The sequence below is a fragment of the Aegilops tauschii genome, chromosome 2, assembly GCF_002575655.3.
Source record: "Aegilops tauschii subsp. strangulata cultivar AL8/78 chromosome 2, Aet v6.0, whole genome shotgun sequence".
Taxonomy (NCBI): Eukaryota; Viridiplantae; Streptophyta; class Magnoliopsida; order Poales; family Poaceae; genus Aegilops; species Aegilops tauschii.
Genome location: NC_053036.3, coordinates 378,407,637 through 378,426,568, shown reverse-complemented (window position 1 = coordinate 378,426,568; position 18,932 = coordinate 378,407,637). Strand labels below are relative to the sequence as shown.

General features: G+C 46.6%; 1 protein-coding gene across 7 annotated transcripts; it reads left to right on the top strand.

The window, feature by feature from the left end:
- Positions 1-405: 405 nt before the first annotated feature.
- LOC109754051 (uncharacterized) lies at positions 406-4,657 on the top strand. 7 transcript variants are annotated; one of them, XM_040399086.3, is made up of 6 exons: positions 406-512; positions 586-714; positions 1,922-2,093; positions 3,102-3,226; positions 3,729-3,821; positions 4,416-4,657. In XM_040399086.3, the coding sequence occupies exons 1-4, from the start codon at positions 450-452 to the stop codon at positions 3,107-3,109; spliced, it is 372 nt and encodes a 123-aa protein (XP_040255020.1). In that variant the 5' UTR covers positions 406-449; the 3' UTR covers positions 3,110-3,226; positions 3,729-3,821; positions 4,416-4,657. The 7 variants fall into 7 exon arrangements, 6 of the variants coding, with proteins under 6 accessions (XP_040255020.1, XP_020168565.1, XP_073364717.1 ...); XM_073508616.1 differs by having other exon boundaries at positions 407-512; positions 1,922-2,207; XM_020312976.4 differs by having other exon boundaries at positions 3,102-3,821.
- The last annotated feature ends 14,275 nt before the right edge of the window (positions 4,658-18,932 follow it).

Genomic DNA, 18,932 nt, shown 5'->3' with positions numbered 1-18,932 from the left:
ACTACGAGGTAGCTACAGTTCAAATTTGACCCGCTTCCAGCTGAATCGACGGAAATTTGTCTTTTTTACGAGAGGTGGATCAAAAACTTTTGACACCCAACCATTTGTTCAATTGTGCATTAAACATTGCCTAATATTTTAGGGAAATGATTTGATCCAATTTTGCAATAGATGTACGGTAGGTCTTCACAAAAAAACCATTTCGCGCACTTGAAAAATAGAAAACGGCTCTTTTGTGCAATGAAAACGAAAACTCCCTAGATCAACATTATTTGTCATCACAACATACAAACATGTGCACAATATTATTTCATTTTAACAAACTATAAATGGTTAATATGTTGAATGTTTGCCCTAAATAAGAGGAAAAAAACTACAAGAGAAACATAAGCTGAATTCTGATTGGTGGAATCCGTTGTGACATGAATCGATGACGTGGGAAACAATCGATGACGCCCCACCCTCCACGCGCTCGCCCGCCTCTACGGCTCCGTCGACACCGAGATCTCCCAGTGCGTCGAGGTACCCTACTCTCCGCGCCCTACCCCCGCTGCCCTGGTCTGAATCTGATCTGTTTGGTTGCAGAAAGCGGAGGCGGCGAAGCAGGGGAAGAACCGGGCCACGGTCGTCACGCTCAACGCCGAGATCCGCCGCGCCAAGGCCAAGCTCCTCGAGGAGGACCTGCCCAAGCTACAGCGCCTCGCGCTCAAGAAGGTTCCATCGTCTCTGCACATCCCACTGCCCCGCTAGATCTGCTTCTTTGACCGCTAGGACTCGCCATGTCCATCTTTACTAGTAGCGACCTTGAGAGACCGCCTAAATTTAGGATTTCCGGGGTTGTTGATGTCAACGGGATAAAAGTGAAGTAATTTCTGTGTTAATTAGGTGATTTGTTGGGTCACTTCCTGGAGTTTAGGATCGGTGGGACTAGTATGTTTTCTGCAGAGTTTACTTTGGTCATTATATATATAATCATGTCTGAACCTGAACTGTACATGGAAGCTTGGTTGCATTCGTGGGATGCTGAGTATTGGGGAATATTCAACTTTACAAGTTTCAACTTATTCTGTCATCTTTATTTTGGTTCCCTGTCAGTTGTTGGAATGACCTGCAAATTGGATCCATGCAGATGTTATGCAGTGTATCTGAAATTGTAGTGTATCTACACTCAGGTTGCTCAATTTGCATATATTCTTTTCACTGGAACTATCAGATGTGCATGGTTATTTGACCATAGTTTTGAAAGCATATGCCACACATATAATGTGAGACGACAGTACATTGTCAGCGCCAGTATTATTCCACATCCTAAATTACATGTGCATCTCCGCCCTGTTGGTGATTTTCCGCCCTGTTGTCTAGCTGTGGACACCAGGTGGTAGCCTTTCTGGTCAAGGTGGTCACAACATCAATATTTATTTGCTCTGTTTGTAATGCTTGATGTTTAGCGTGTGAAACTGGGTTTTGCATGATAAATCAGTCACCTTTGGCGATCGCTACAGTAGAAATGTGTCTTCCTTTGTTAATTATGCTGGAAGGATAATACTGTAGGTAGACCATTTACTTATGAGCGTAATTATGAAATAGTATCGCTCATCGCCCCCCGCAGGCCTTTGAAGTTCCAATCAATCCAATCTGCTAGTTTAGTTTGCCACAGTTTGGGGCTACTCCAATCTGAACACGTCCCTGTAGCTTGGAGTGCCTTGGGTTTCACTTAACATGTGTGTACATGTATGGAACAGAGGAAAAAAGTAAGAGGGCAATTCAATTTCAGAGAGAAAGAGAGAGAGATGCGTACATGTATGGTTCAGGCAATGATTTATACATGTATTCTTGGACTGCATCATGGATGAGCATGTCTTGTTCAACTAAAAGAATTTATTAATTGAAAAGAACTAACTCCAACAAGTGATACGTGCAGGTACTTGTGGTGAGAAGCAACCTCCGGCTGATCGTCAGGGTCATGGCGCCCCCTCACCCCGTGCATTTGGCGGCTCGCAGCGGGGACTTGGATTGCATCCTGAAGCTGCTAGTGTGGGGAGCTGATCGGCTCCAAAGGGACTCTGCTGGGGGAGAACTAGATCCCTGCCATGGTCTTGCCTTACACATTGTTGGTCTGCTGAATTTTGTGCTATGAGGTCGCTGTCAATAGTTTCTCTTGTCCAACGCATGATCACATTATCTCGGTCTTGTACAAATGCTAGCAGGTACTGGGTCATCTGTTCATTTGCATTTCACGCGGGTTCATATTCTGCATAGTGTGAGACTGGCATCTTTCATTTGGTTTGCTGGAACATTGCAGAAAAGAACTTCTTTACATAGAAAACATTGCAAAAATAAAATGTGCGGAAATCTTGAACGGGTTTGGGTATGTTTTCAGCATCTCTGTATTGCACTAGTAATTCACCAATGATTCTTAAGTTCTACCTGTGAGCACCAAATGTTTGGGAACTCTTTTGTAATTTGGTTAATCAGCATTTGTATTGTACCACTTCCTGGTTGCCGTATCAAATGTTATACCATTGCACTATTTAGTTACTTTTCAAAGTTGTGATAAATATAGTTTTTTTTTACTTTCAAGATAGCATCAAATTCATGTCTTCCATTTTTCTCATCTACGCTGCGTGTCTATATATAGCAGCACAATTTTAGTTGCTCTGTAGGTTATCAGTAGAACTCAACTAGCTAATTAACAAGTGAACTCACTATGCATTTGCTGAATCCATATTTGGAAAGTTCACTGACCCTGCTACTATAACAAACTGCTGGTGGTGGCTCTTTCCCAGGTATTACATGCATCATCAGTCCTATATAGCTGCTGCTCATATACTCATTTTGTTCTAGGAAAGTGGGAGGGCAGGGGCCCTTGATTTTCTTGCATAATTTGAGCAAATTTGAGCAAATGTGATTTTTATTCTCTGAAGTTGATTCTCATGTGTGGTCATACCAACAATACATGCTTAAGACATCAGTGGCTGGACTGTAGATGTTTGAATCAGGAAAAAAATTGTGGGGAAATGGTCCATTTATCCTTTATTGCTTTGTGTTTTCTCTTCTAGAATTAGTGTACTTTACTTATATGTTTATATGTTGAATGACAGAAGCTTAAGGTGAAGAAGGCCATCGAGAAGGGCAACACCGACGGCGCCCAGATATATGCCGAGAACGCCATCCGCAAGTGCACCGAGCACATGAACTACCTCCGCCTCGCCCCATACGCCCATGAGTGATATATACTACTTGCCTGCTGCTGTATCATATTGCTTACTTTTTTACATCAGATCAACTATGAAGAGAATTGGTGGTGGTTAGGGTGTTCTGGTGCTTATGTAATCTTCTTTCAGGCCTTTGGAGATAAGAGTTCTTTAGCTGACAAGTTTAGCAAATGCTGCAGTGCCTATGGTTTAGTTTTACACTTGCGTAAAAATGAATGGCTGCTACTGTTTCTAGTTTTAGGTTGGGATGAGATGCATGTTTGCATGCTTGTGCTTCTGTAACTACAATCTATACTACTGCTATTGTCATATCCTGGTTGTTTTGTTGCTACCAATATTTGTCCCATGTTTTGTTTCCTTGCATGCTTACTACTACAATCTATACTACTATTGTGCAAGATGTTCACATGTTAATTTTTGTTGACTAAAATCTCTTATGCTGTTGACTTAGCTTGACCCAGAACAGCAGCATCCTTGATGCGACTAACCTTCACCTCGTTCTTTCTCTCGCAGACTTGAAGGAGGCCGTATGCAAGGCACCAAGGTGCATGGTGCTCGCAAGCGACGAACGGAGGCTGTTTGACATCGGCTACGCAAACCACCATTGTGAGCTCCTCCCTTTGCTATGCTACAACCATGCTCTGTTTCATGGGTTAGTTAGGATTTTGATGCTTTTTGCGCCGTGGTTGAGTCCTTGCCGACTGTTGTGTCGATGATCAAGTGCCGGTGCCTCATCTGGCTATTTTATTTGCTGCTGGTAATTAGTAGTATTAGAGTGTCGCTGGTTTTTTAGGATGTGGCTGAAACCATTGGATGGCCTTCCTGTACATGTTATCCAACATTAGTACTTGTCCCATTTTTTGTTTCCTTGCTGGACATGCATGTTATGGTTCAAGTGTCGATGATGTCTAGTAGATAGTTTGCTAGCTATATACCTGTTGCTGATTGATGCTCTTGTGGTTAGCATTATACTTCTGGAATCATATTATATTATATCTAGTGTTCTTGTGGTTCTGTGAAGATGCATCACAAACATGTTGGTTTATCATATATTTGGCCAAAAAAATCTACATTTCTATGAGATCTCTTTCAATATATAATTTTTCGATAGTCTGTACACGGAACCTTGTGGTTTGCAAATCTACTCCAGGAATAATAGCGACTCTAATGCTGGTAGCCTATGTGTTCACTCTTTTACAGGAGCTCCAGGTCTATGAAATTTGAAGTTCGAAGCCGTATAGCCCTACTCAGCATAGAGCCTTAGACTGTAAATATTGTAATAGTAGGCATATTTGGGCTGTAATACACTATATACAGATTGTAGTAGACTTAGTTTTATTTGATGAACTACATTTGTACTGTTTCGTCTGAAATATTGACTATGTATGTGATTTGAAAACGTGTGGAATGGAAACTTTACTCGCGGGACCCACTTATGAAAATAATCTGCGTAGTTTTGAAATTTCTGTCAAGTGGGCTCAATGTGTGAGATGATGACAAGTGGGACCTATCTGATTGATGGGACCATCTCCAAAATATAATGGCCCAAACAATTTTAGAAGGCCACGGCCCAACAATAAAAAAGACTACAATATTGGGCTTGGCCCATGAAGCTAACAAAAATTGACAGGAAAAATATATATAAATAAGCTGAATTAATGGGCTCGGCCCATATAGACACCTAATTGGACCGGGCTGAATCTTATCAATGACCTTTTCAATTGGTCGCAATTTTGCCACGTCAGATTGTCACGTCGGATCCAACGTGGCCTGGGCAGAGAGGTAGCGACCAAAACAGAAGGTCATAGAATCAACGACCTTTTGTTTTGGTCGTGGAATTCCACGACCTTCTCATAGAGAAGGTCGTTAATTTCAGTTTACGACTGCCAGCTTTTGACCATCTGTTTTTTGTCAAAAAAAGGTCGCAAATAAAAATCAATGACCTTTCAGTGACCAATAGTGGGGTCACAAGTTGACATATTTCTTGTAGTGAAAGGGTGCTCCCCGTCTCAGCTGGACGCCGTATTCGGTGGTCTGCCAAGATAAGGGAAACACATCACAGGGTCGAAGAAAGATGACATTGAGGGGAGTGATTGATGCCATGTCTCAGCTAGACGCCGTATTCGGTGGTCTGCCAAGACTAGGATCATGCCGACTGTACGCTGAAACCTTTATGCCATGAAGGGTGCACCCCGTCTTGGTCAGACGCCGTATTCGGTGGTCCGCCAAGACAAAGGCGCTGCCTCACGGGGCCGAGGAAGGTGACTTTGTAGAAAGGCGTGGTTGGGCCCCGTCGTTGGCGAGCTCCGTCTGCACTCGATGAAGGGCTTTGTGTGGACAAGATCCGGCGATGTTGGTGTAGTCTCCTTGTTCGATGAAGTCCTCTTCGGTGCCGGCAGCGGGATCAAACGAGCGTTGTCTTCGGCGATGAGCACGTACTCTCCATGTAGTGCATGCATGCTGGATGTAAGGGGGAGACAAAAGAAAAGAATTAGACATTAGTCTCACCTTTCGGAAACATGACCTTTGCGTCCATCGCCATCGGAGTTCTTTGCGCGGATGAGAGTACGCCGAGTCGCCAATCTCCTGCCAACGTGCGCGTCTCCTCCCTGCGTGAGTTGTGCTTGGGTTTTGTCATGCGTGAGATCTGCGTGCATGAGTTTCTCTCGTGGGTTTGCTGCTTCTCCCCAATGTTGAGACTTTGCCTCTATATATAGGCGTCCGGCTGGGGTAGAGGAAAGGAAACGTGAGATTTCTTGGTCCGTACTCTTGCTTCGTTCGGTAGGTCACCTTTCCTTTTGTATTTGTTTCCAAATTTTGGAGACTTGCCGATTGTGTATTGCTCCTCGTCCAAGTTGATGCGTAAGCTAAGGAAATCCCAATGCCGCTTCTACACCTTCCTTCTGCTAGAAACTTTCCATTTGAGCCTGCAAAAAGAAAGGAAAACATCTTGCGTACCTGTGATTACCCGACTGCAGATGGACCTGCCTCTTGTTTTTTTTGGACCAATACGTGTGCCTGCTGGCTGGCCCGCGAATACTCAAGTATGTACGCATGCGTACATGGTTGTCGCGTATAATCTACCAAAAATACATGCTTGTATACTACCTTACGTGTGCATGCGAAAAGGTAACCAAAGACTAGGTAGCATATGAGTGGGCTAAAGTACAGGTACACGTATATGCTTGGTTTGAGTACTGCGGGTATTCGGGTATATACACGCGGGCTTGCCGGCCGGCCGAGATACCCGAATACGTACATAGCGTACAGATACCAAGTGCAAGGCAAGCTTGTCACGTACATGCACAACCCTCTTTTTTATTATATTTTCTTTTAAACCTGCATGCATAAACTTTACACATATGATAATAAGCCCAGTCTCATGTACATTACCGTGCCGAGCTTGAAGTTGAGGTTGATACGGTGAAGCACGTCGGACAACTTCATACAAGGCAAGTTCACTTCAACTCTTCGTACAAGGAAGCAAAGTCCTCAACATAGTCCAAAGCTCCCCATCGATGCAATCCCTTGCCGCATCTGATCAGGGTTCTTGCATACGTCTTGCCATGTATGTATCATCTAAGCTGCTATAAAGATGAGACCCCGGGTAGCATCCAAGAGCACACAAGTTTGACCATCGCCAACAACACATCCGATCGGAAGAGAAAAAGGTACAATTTTGTTATCTCTTCTCTGAAGCTAATGCGTCGCCTGGACTTTGCACGTTCTGTGTGCATGCCCAGTAGATAAACTTGCATCTTTTGTCTCCTGCTAACTTTATATTTGTTATTTCACTCGTATCATCAGGACACCATGGGACGGGGCGACAAGTCAAAGAAGTATGGATCGAGAGATGTTGAAGGCTCGACGAGCGGCAGCAGGAACGACAAAGGTGGCTCAACTCCTCCACCACCTCCAAGCAAGTCAGGAAACCATTCCAAGGGCGTGGAGTACACACGCCGGTCACCGCCATTGCCAAGTGCCCCGCCGCTTGTACTGAAGTCGCATAGCTCAGCGCCACGGACTACGCGTAGCTACCCGAACCGCAACTCAAAGAGTTCTGACGAGACATCCATCCCCCTTGATGCCGACGCTCCACCACTAGGGAACCCGGAGGTAAAGAAAATAATAAAGAATCAGAGCTCGCATGAATGTATTTCTTCCTTACTCCTACGTATATCCTGTACGCATGCAGGATAAGCTTGACGACGTGTTGCCGTTCGTGCCTATGAGCCGCGGTATGGAGCAACTCTTAGACGAGGTGATGGAAAACATGGACCAAGATGGGTCGGCCACCAAATCCGCACCTCCGGTCAAGTCTAGTTCGGTGGCGCAGCACACGCCCCCGGAAGCGAGTGATCCAGCTGCGAATTCTTCAACTGTGGCAGGGAGCGATCTTGTCGTAAAACCCGCCTCCCTGGTGACAAAGCCCGCTTCTTTAACCACATCAATAGGCACCCCTGAAGTGGAGAAAAAGCGGTCATCGGGAGCTATCAATGACAAGGATGTTGGGGTAACTGCAAAGAAGCCAATGCCGTCTGCTTGCGGTACGTGTATAGTACCCCTGCCACCTTTGCATGATTTGATTTTTTTGATGCTTTCTTGACTCTTTCTCTTTTTGTCGCCTTTCTAGATGTCTCCAGCAAATCAACTAATCTAGAAGGCTTTTATTCCCCTGAGGCAAAGGAGCTCCATCTCTTAATTGAGCAACACCAGAATATCTTTGCTGGAGAAAACACTCTGCTCGAGAAGCTCAAAGTCCCTCCAACTAGTAAAATCTCAACGCCAAGCCTTGTTCTCCTGCCCGGAATAGCAGCAAAGTACATTTCAATAGGACTCAAAGATATACAAGAGGCACTAAGGGAGCAGCCAATCAATGAGGAGCTAACCATCATGAAAATAGAGTCTGTGATAAGTATGTGGAAGATCCCATATGCGAACGAGGTCCCGCCAGATCTCAAACTCATTTTCCTCCACATTTGTCCCCTCATGTTCATCAATGCTATCCGTCGAAGAAGGATGATTAATGATGGTAGTTTTGATGTTGGAGGTTACCTTATTGGTGGCTTTAGCCATGAGGCACTTGGCGGTGATGTTCTCATTGGGTGAGTCGAAGAGAGACACCCGTGGAGTCTTCGCAATGGCAACGGAGGCCATGGCAACCGACTCACCATCTTCATCATCGTCATCATCCTCATTGTACTCTTCTTGTACCACCAACGCCTTGGGAGGAGTCTTCTTGGTGAAGTTGCTCTTGTTGGGGAACGACTTGGCCTTGTCTTTTCTAATGAGCTTGCCACCATTGTCTTCCCTCTTCTCGTAAGGGCACTCCGCAACAAAGTGGCTCACATTGCCACAATTGAAGCAAGTCCTCATCCGTTGCTTGCCCTTTGCGCCACTTGAATTGCTCTTGTTGAAGTTTGGCCTTGTGTTCTTCTTGCTCCAAAATTGCCTTGAAGCAAGAGCCATGTGTTCATGATAGGCATACTTCGTATCTTCGAGGTTGCCCTCCTCTTCTTCCTCTTCATCCTCTTCCTCCATACTAACCTTGGCCTTTAAAGCAAGGTTGGGCTTCTTTACTCTTTGAGAACGAAGAACTGCATTGTCGGCGGTCTTGTCCAAGATGCTCATAGCAACAAATTCATCCAACACTTCACTTGATGATAAGGTGTGGAAGTCCGGCCTTTGACGAATTACGGAGGACATGGCTTTGTGGTAGGGCATCATTGCCTTGAGGAATTTGCGCTTGATCCAATTGTCATCCGTGTCCTTACTTTCATGATCTCGGAGAGAGACCGCGAGTTTGGTTACTCTCCGAAAAAGCTCACGAGGTTCTTCATCTTATTTCATTGCAAACTCGTCGGCTTCATCTTGCACCACTTCATAGTTGGAGCGTTGAATGCTTGCGCTTCCCCGATAGAGGGAAACAACTTGGAGCCAAGCATCTTTGGCCACGGTGTAAGGCCGGAGATGAGGAAGATCTTCGGGTGGGATTGCTTCTTGGATGATGAAGAGAGCATTCTCATTGAATTGATGATCCACAACTTCTCTAGGAGTGAAGTTACTTCGGTCATGCGGATAAAAACCCTCTTCAATGATTCTCCAAAGGTTAGTGTTCACATGATTTAAATGACGCTTAAAACGATAGACCCAAGAATCAAAATCTACATTCTTCTCAATCTTAGGGGCCGGGCCGGCATGATTCAAATGAGTGGAAGGGAGTGGTCCACCATAGACAGGTGGAGGTTCCACATGGGCAAAGATGCCGGTCCCATTTTTATCACTAGAACAAGGAGCTTTCTCGCTAGAAGCTTCCCCTTTGTCGGAGGTAGCATCCGTCACCTTGTTAGCGGGATCACCCACTTTCAACGGTGCAGTGGTAAGTTTAAGCCCTTCTAAGAATTTATTCAACATGCTTTCGACCTTGGTCGTCATGGAGGTTTTCAATGTGTCCAACGCCACATTGAATTCCTCACGAGAGACCGCGGTTCCCCCATCTCCCGTAGACGAGACTGGATTCTCACCGGAGTGCTCCTCCACACCGTCTACGACGTCAACCATACTCTTTTGACGGTAAAGTCCTTAATAAAGAGACGAGGCTCTGATACCAATTGAAAGGATCGATATAGTTGACTAGAGGGGGGTGAATAGGCAACTAACAATTTTTAGCTTTTCTTTACCAAATTAAACTTTGCATCAAAATAGGTTGTCTAGATATGCAACTAAGTGAACAACCTATATGATGCAATGACAACAAGCACGCAAGCAAGTAAGAGATATAACCCGAGTAAACTTGCGGAAGTAAAGGAACGAGATAACCAAGAGTGGAGCGGGTGAAGACGAGGATGTGTTACCGAAGTTCCTTCCTTTTGAAGGGAAGTACGTCTCCGTTGGAGCGGTGTGGAGGCACAATGCTCCCCAAGAAGCCACTAGGGCCACCGTATTCTTCTCACGCCCTCACGCAATGCGAGATGCTATGATTCCACTATTGGTGCCCTTGAAGGCGGCGACCGGACCTTTACAAACAAGGTTGGGGCAATCTCCACAACTTAATTGGAGGCTCCCAACGACACCACAAAGCTTCACCACAATGGACCATGGCTCCGCGGTGACCTCAACCGTCTAGGGTGCTCAAACACCCAAGAGTAACAAGATCCGCTAGGGATAAGTGGGGGGAATCAAATTTCTCTTGGTGGAAGTGTAGATCGTGGCCTTCTCAACCAATCCCGAGCAAATCAACAAGTTTGATTGGCTAGGGAGAGAGATCGGGCGAAAATGGAGCTTGGAGCAACAATGGAGCTTTTGGGGGAAAGAGGTAGATCAACTTTGGGGAAGAAGACCCCCTTATATAGTGGGGGGAACAAACCAACCGTTACCCCACTTCTGCCCCGCAGAGAGCGGTACTACCGCTGTGCCAGCGGTACTACCGCTTGCCACTATAAGCGGTACTACCGCTCCTCCTCGCGGTACTACCGCTTGGCCCACAGCGGTACTACCGCGGTGGGAGGGCGGTACTACCGCATACGAGCGGTACTACGACCCCCACAGCCACGGCCAGTACCGTAAAACCCGACACGAAAAAAGAGCCCTCGAATCGAGGCGGTACTAGCACGAGACCACCGCGGTACTACGACTGGGGGCTACTAGCGGTACTACTGCTCTGGAGCGGTACTACCGCTTGTGGCACCCAAGCGGTACTACCGCTCCGTCCCGCGGTACTACCGTTGGGACCAGAGTGAGCACACAGTTGGGGGCTACCAGCGGTACTACTGCTCTGGGCGGTACTACCGCTCCAGAGCGGTACTACCGCTTGTAGCACCCAAGCGGTACTACCGCTCCGGCCCGCGGTACTACCGCTGGGACCAGAGAGGACACACTGAGAAGAGAAACGAGCCCATCATCGAAACGAAAAGGCTCGGAGGGAGGGGCAAAGGAAGTGTACGTGATGATTCCGCCCTAGCCTTTCCAAAACGGACCCCCTCTTGATAGTACGGTGATCCCTATGAAACTAGTCCACCAAACTAATCCGAAAGGACTACACCGTCTTCGCTTCAAGCTCCGAGGGGAGGGAATCATCTCGTGCCAAAAGGATGAATCTCTGAAAAACACTCAATGCACACGATTAGTCCGCAAAAGCATTGTCATCAATCACCAAAACATCTTAGGGATAAATATGCCCTTACAATCTCCCCCTTTTTGGTGGATTGATGACAATATGGGATTTGCACAACTGGGAAAAGACAAAGGACATAAGCAAACCCCAAATCTCTAAAATATAGACGGGCTCCCCCTAGATGTGTGCCATCAAGATAAGTGCTTTGGACTGCACGACACACATACTAGGATCAACACTCCCCCTGTATTTTAGAGACCAACAACCTAAGCGAGATACAAGATAGCAGGATATATAACATAATGAAGCATATAACTCATGAGATATCAAATGACTAGAGACAAAGATAAAGATATGATAAGGATAGGGTAGCATATGTCTCACACCATATGACTTGAACTAAAGTCTCACTGAACACAAAACCAAGCAAAGCACAAGGTAGCACACAACGAAAGCACAAAGGCAAAGACACACTCGCAACACAACAACGCAAATCCCTAAACTCTCTCCCCCTTTGGCATCGAGACACCAAAAGGGGCAAAGAGCTAACCTACGGCTCCAGGTGAGAGCATGCTGAGGATCTCGAACATCAGGACTCTGCGTGATCATCTGCACTGCCGCCCTCGCCCGGAAACTGCTCGGCATCTGAATCGGTCCACGGACAGTGCTGCGGGATCCACTCCTCCTCCTCAGTAATCTGACCCTCAGAGCCGCTGGTGATGGTCGCACCCATCTGACGCATAAGCTCCTTATGACGTCCCCTTGCCTTCTTCTCAGCCACATGAGTCATGTACTGACCGTGAGACTCCATGCAGAATAGCTTCTTCATCTTGTGTTTGAGCTTCTTTGCCCAAGAGGGCTCTGCCGCAGAAGGCTCTGTCCCAGAAGGCACATAATCCTCATCATCATCACCGGCATCAGCCTCGTCCTCGGTCTCCATGGCAGCAGCAGAAGATGGAACTCCAGATCTACCCCAATTATCCTTCTTCCTCAGACGCTTGATCTCATGAGAGACCAACTCTCCAGTTTCCAGCTGCTCCTCAGGATAGGTATGTCTCCAGGCCCTCTCAATAAGCAACATAATGAACGGACCATAAATTGGGCACTTGCGCTCAGAAACAGCCGCCAGAAGTTCAGACCACATGACATGAGAGATGTCCAGGGACTCGCCAGTGTTTGCTTCCTTCTCACGCTGGCAGAAGAGAAGCATGTCCACAAGATAAGAGTGTACCATGTCCAGATTCCCAATACGAGGGAAGAGAGTCTCGCGGAAGATACGGTGAAGGATGTCTAGATAGGCAGACAACTCATAGGTTTCCTTCCTGGTCTCAGGGTTGACCTTCCGAGTACAGTAGGGCCAGAGGGCTTGCTTGTGAGTGGAGGTAACATTTTGGCGAGGACGAAAACCGACTGGAGTCTCGAGCCCTTGATCTTCCACCTCAAGCAGCCCCATGAAGGCCTGCCACTTGACAGCTAGCACCTTCCCATTAGTCATCCAAGTCAGAGTCCTGTCTGGATCATTTCCTAGGTGAACAGTGGCAAAGAACTATGCCAGCAAATCTGCATCAAAGTCCTTGTTGAACTGCATGATCCTGAGAATGTTCAACTGAGAGCACATCTGAAGGGCATCACCAAAGTACTCAGGGTCCTTCTCCATAGCATCCGTGTTGATGGAATGAACATTGACAAAGAGGTTCTTCTTAGCCTTGATCACATCAAAGTATGTGGCATACTGAAACCGGTTCCAGAACGGGCGATTGACAAGGTTGGGTTCTTGGTCTTCCTCATATGGGTTGCGCCGACGCCTGTCCCAGAATTCCTTGCTAGACATCTCAGTCACCTTCTTGCCACTTGGCTTCGGTCGGCTGGCAATCTTCTTCTTGCGAGGAGGATTAGCACTTGAGGAAGCACCCCCTGCCGGCGGTGGAGCACTGGAAGAACCACCTGCAGTCTCAGATGAGCGGTACCGCTTTGACGTTGAACGCCCGGGGTTGACACGGCGGACTTGCTGCTCAGGATGTTCATCACCTGGAACCAAATACACTGACACAAGAAACAACCAGAAGGAACGATCAAAACCAAATAAACACAACACAAATGGATCAACATGTGGTAGGAAACGATGGAACTGGGCATCCGGCGGTAGTACCGTGCCTGTACTGCGGCAGTACCGCACAAGCGGTAGTACCGTGCCCTCCCAGCGGTAGTACCACGCAATATGGGCGGTATTACCGCCCGAGATGGGGCACGGAGGATCCCTACTGCCGTGGTCAGATCCGGCACTACCGGGGATGCCAAATTCAAAAATAAACCTACCAAACATCAATCCAAAGAGTCTAGTTGCCTTCTCCAACCTACTCAAGCCTAGATTTGGCCAAAAATCTAGAGATGCAACTACTACTGCCCCTAAAACGCGAGATTTGAAAACTAGACAAGAAGAGAAAAGGAACGGGGGCAATACCGGCATCCATGGCAAGAGGACGAGGTGGGGATCGACTCCACCGAAGGGAATGGAGAGGGACGGTCCGGAGACGGAGGGCCGCCGGAGCCCTCCCGCGGCGAGATGGCGCTGGAGAGAGAGGAAGAGGAACCAGGGGACGAAGCAAATGGGTATGGGGTGGAGGAAACCACCCCTGCCCACGACTTAACCCCCTGGCCCCGCCCCTCAGTGGTAGTACCGTGGTGATGGGCGGTAGTACCGCTTAGCCACATAAGCGGTAGTACCGCTCCGTGGAGCGGTAGTACCGCTCCAGCGGTAGTACCGCGCCTTCACAACGGTAGTACCGCCTAGCGCAACTCAAACCAGACTCAACACTTATGGTGCAAAACGGAAGACGGGAAACAACGACAAGAAGACCAACAAGAGCACTAGCAAGAGAACAAGAATCACACGCCTCTATACGAGAGGGCGGTGGCCGAGGCCACCTATGTTTGAGTCATTTGGTGTGGCACCGCGAAGAATTATCCTTGGGCCCATGACCAAAGCTCGTCTTTGAAGCACAAGTACCATCAAAAATGGCTAATGTGAAAGAGTGAGATCAGTTTATGCATTATGGGGGGAGGGAGAGTTCATTGAGAGAACAATACTCCCCCTACGTCCATGCCTACACCTAGACAAGAATGCACAATGAATGTGAGGGGTGTGCAAAGGTTCAAACCACATTGCTCGAATCAATGATATTTAGCTCATGCCTTAACTCGCGAAATCTTGCTTCATCCAATGGCTTCGTGAAAATATCTGCAAGGTTATCATGAGTGTTGACATAGTTGAGCTCGATCTCCCCTCGCCTAATATGATCCCGGATGAAGTGATACCGAATCTCAATATGCTTTGTCTTGAAGTGTTGCACCGGGTTGAGAGAAATCTTGATAGAACTTTCATTGTCACACCAAAGAGGCACTTTGTCACAAATGACACCGTAATCCTTTAAAGTTTGCCTCATCCATAAGAGTTGTGCACAACAACTTCCGGCCGCACATACTCCGCTTCGGTGGACGAGAGAGACACACACCTTTGCTTTTTAGAAGACCAACTTACCAAAGAGCAACCAAGAAATTGGCACCCTCCGAAAGTGGACTTCCTATCCACTTTGTCTCCCGCCCAATCGGATTCCGAATAACCTACAAGCTTGAAGTTTGCTCCTCTTGGGTACCATAGGCCAAAGTTTGGGGTATGAGCCAAATATCGAAAGATTCGCTTGACCGCCACAAAGTGGCTTTCCTTAGGTGCGGCTTGAAACCGTGCACATATTCCCACACTCAACATGATATCCGGTCTAGATGCACAAAGGTAAAGCATGGATCCAATCATGGAGCGATATACCTTTTGATCCACCGCTTTACCATTGGGATCAATGTCAAGTTGGCACTTGGTGGGCATTGGAGTGGAAGCCGGCTTGACATCACTTAGCTTGAATCTCTTTAGCATGTCTTGAGTGTATTTGGCTTGGTTGATGAAGGTTCCTTCTCTTCTTTGTTTGATTTCGAATCCGAGAAAGAACTTCAACTCTCCCATCATAGACATCTTGAACTTTGAGGTCATGAGAGCGGCAAATTCTTCATTGAAGGATTTGTTAGGGGAACCAAAAATAATATCATCAACATATAGTTGGCACACAAACAACTCCCCTTTGACCTTCTTAGTAAAAAGAGTGGGGTCGATTTTCCCGATTTCGAATCCACAATCTTGTAACAACTCCGTAAGATGCTCATACCACACACGTGGGGCTTGTTTAAGGCCATAGAGCGCCTTGTGGAGTTGATACACATGATCGTGGAAATAGGGATCTTCGAACCCGGGGGGTTGTTTGACATATACCAACTCATTTATGGGACCATTAAGAAAAGCACTCTTCACATCCATTTGTTGCAATGTGAAATTATGACGAGAAGCATAAGCAATCAACAAACGAATAGATTCAAGGCGAGCGACGGGGGAAAAGGTTTCACCGTAGTCGATACCCTCGACTTGGGAGTAGCCTTGTGCCACCAAACGAGCCTTGTTGCGAACAATGATTCCATGAGCGTCTTGCTTGTTCTTGAATATCCACTTGGTTCCAATGACATTATGATTTACGGTTGGCCTTGGCACTAACTTCCACACTTGGTTATGTTCGAAGTTGTTGAGTTCTTCATGCATGGCGTTGAGCCAATCCGGGTCCTCGAGCGCTTCATAAACCTTTTGGGGTTCGACACAAGAAACAAACACATGATGTTCACAATAGTTTGCTAATTGTCTATGAGTGCTTACCCCCTTTCTTAGGCTTCCAACCACATTCTCCATGAGATGACCTTTGGTGGTGAGCTTGGAAGCGATCTTAGCGGCACGACGCTCCAATTCCTCCTCGGAAGTGAAGTGAGGAGGGGTTACTTGATCATCTTGAGTGTCATCTTGAGCTTGTTTTTGATCTTGAACTTGCTCGAGGGGAGGAACTTGACCTTGGGCATCATTTGGTGGATCACCACCATCTTGAGGTTGATCTTGCCCTTGATCTTGTTCATGAGGTTGAGGGCCTTCACTTTGTTCTTCGGAAGCGTGTGGGTCTTGGGTTGGTGATGGCTCCACTTGAGTGGAGCATTGTCCTTCTCCTTCGGCCACAAGGGGTTCCTCAATGGGCAAGATATATCCAACACCCATTCTTCTTATGGCTTGGGGAGGAATTTCATCACCTACATCACAAGTACCACTTTGCTCCACTTGGGAGCCGTTATTCTCATCAAACTCCACGTTACACGTCTCCTCAATAAGTCCCGTGGACTTATTGAGGACACGGTAAGCATGGGAGTTTGTAGCATAACCAACAAATATGCCCTCATGAGCTCTAGTCTCAAATTTATACAAACGAACACCTTTCTTGAGAATGAAACACTTACACCCGAACACCCGAAAGTACTTGAGGTTGGGCTTGTTACTGGTGAGTATCTCATATGGAGTCTTGTTCAAGCCTTTGCGGAGATAGAGCCGATTTGAAGCATGACACGCGGTGTTGATGGCTTCGGCCCAAAATTTGTATGGAGACTTGAACTCCGCCATCATGGTCCTTGCCGCATCCATCAACGTCCGATTCTTCCTCTCCGCAACACCATTTTTTGAGGGGTGTAAGGTGCGGAATATTGATGCTTGATCCCCTCATCACTAAGAAACTCATCCAGGGTGTAGTTCTTGAACTCGGTGCCGTTGTCACTTCTTATAGTCAAGATCTTTGCATTGTGTTGACGTTGGGCTTCATTTGCAAAGTCAATGACTGTTTTTTGGGTCTCACTCTTCCTCTTGAAAAAATACACCCAAGTGTATCTAGAATAGTCATCCACAATTACCAAGCAATATTTTCTACCCCCAAGACTATCAAAGGATGGAGGCCCAAAGAGATCCAAATGAAGGAGCTCCAAGGGCCTCTTCGAGTAAATGAGAGTCGTGGGAGGGTGAGCCTTCTCATGAAGCTTTCCTTCGATACAAGCACTGCAAGCACGATCTTTAGCAAAACTAACGTTCGTTAGTCCACGGACATGGTCCCCCTTGAGAAGACTTTGCAAAGATCTCATATTGACATGGGCTAAACGGCGATGCCAAAGCCATCCCACGTCAACTTTAGCCATTAGGCATGTCGCGGTCTTAGTGGGTCGCTCCGAAAAGTTAATCACATAGAGATCGTTCTCGACATGCCCAACAAAGGCTACTTTAAGAGTCTTGCTCCACAAGAGGGCCACGGTATCAATATCAAAGAAAGTGGCAAAGCCCATGATAGCAAGTTGACGAACAGAAAGTAAATTGTATGCAAGGGACTCAACTAGCATGACCTTCTCGATCGTGAGATCATGAGAAATGACAACTTTGCCGAGTCCCAATACCTTAGAAGACAAGGCATCACCCCACTCGACATTGGTGGGCATAGATGGAATCTTGTGCACGTCCACCACCAAGTCCTTGCTTCCGGTCATATGATTTGTAGCTCCACTATCGAGCAACCATGATCCCCCACCGGAAGCAAACACCTACAAGAGATCAATGCTTGGTTTTAGGTACCCATTTTGTAATGGGTCCTTTGATGTTAGTAACAAGGGTCTTAGGAACCCAAATGGACCATTCAATATACTCATGAGGAGAACCAACAAATTTGGCATAAACATGCCCATCACTTGCACGACATAACACATAAGAAGGATTAAAGTCGCCGGCTTTGTTGGATGGGGTGGAATTGCCCTTCTTGACACCGTCACCCTTCGCATTGTTCTTCTTCTCCTTGGAAGTACCCTCTCCCTCTTTCACAAAAGTTTGCTTGAGAGGGGGAGGTCGTTTGGTCTTGTCATTCTTCTTCTTGTTCTTGGGCTTGGGAGCGAACCCAATCCCCTCCTTGGCTACAACTTCCTTTTGGATTCTCAAAAGGTCGTTGAGGTTCTTCTCACCTTGTATGCATGACACAAGGCCTTTCTCAAGTTGCTCCTTCAACTTAGCATTCTCCTCAACAATATGCACATGCTCACAACAAGGGTTAGTAGCATTTGCATTATCAATTAACACCATATGAGGAAAGGTGGCTTTCTCCTTAGTTAGCATTACTTGGAGTTGATCATGAGACTCCTTGAGGCTAGCATGAGCACCCTTCAAGACCTTGTGAGCCTTGTCGAGAATGTCAAACTCCTCTTTAAGTCTAGCAAGATCAACCCCAAGTTTTGCCTTCTCGGAGTTTAGCACACGAGACACAACAAGAGCATGATCAAGATCTTTCTTTAACTTAGCATGATCATCGTTGAATGACTCCTCAAGAGCCAAACGAAGACCACGCTCTTCGTCAAGAGCATTGGAAAGATCCGAAATCTCATCGACATAGTCACGACTATGCCCCTCCATCTTAGAGATGGTATCTTCGTGAGCCTCGATCATGTCATTGGCTTCACCAAGTTGTTCCAAGAGAGCAACGAAGTGCTTCTTGGATTTACCCTTGAGTTTTACCCATAAAGATCTCAAACTCATTTTCCTCCACATTTGTCCCCTCATGTTCATCAATGCTATCCGTCGAAGAAGGATGATTAATGATGGTAGTTTTGATGTTGGAGGTTACCTTATTGGTGGCTTTAGCCATGAGGCACTTGGCGGTGATGTTCTC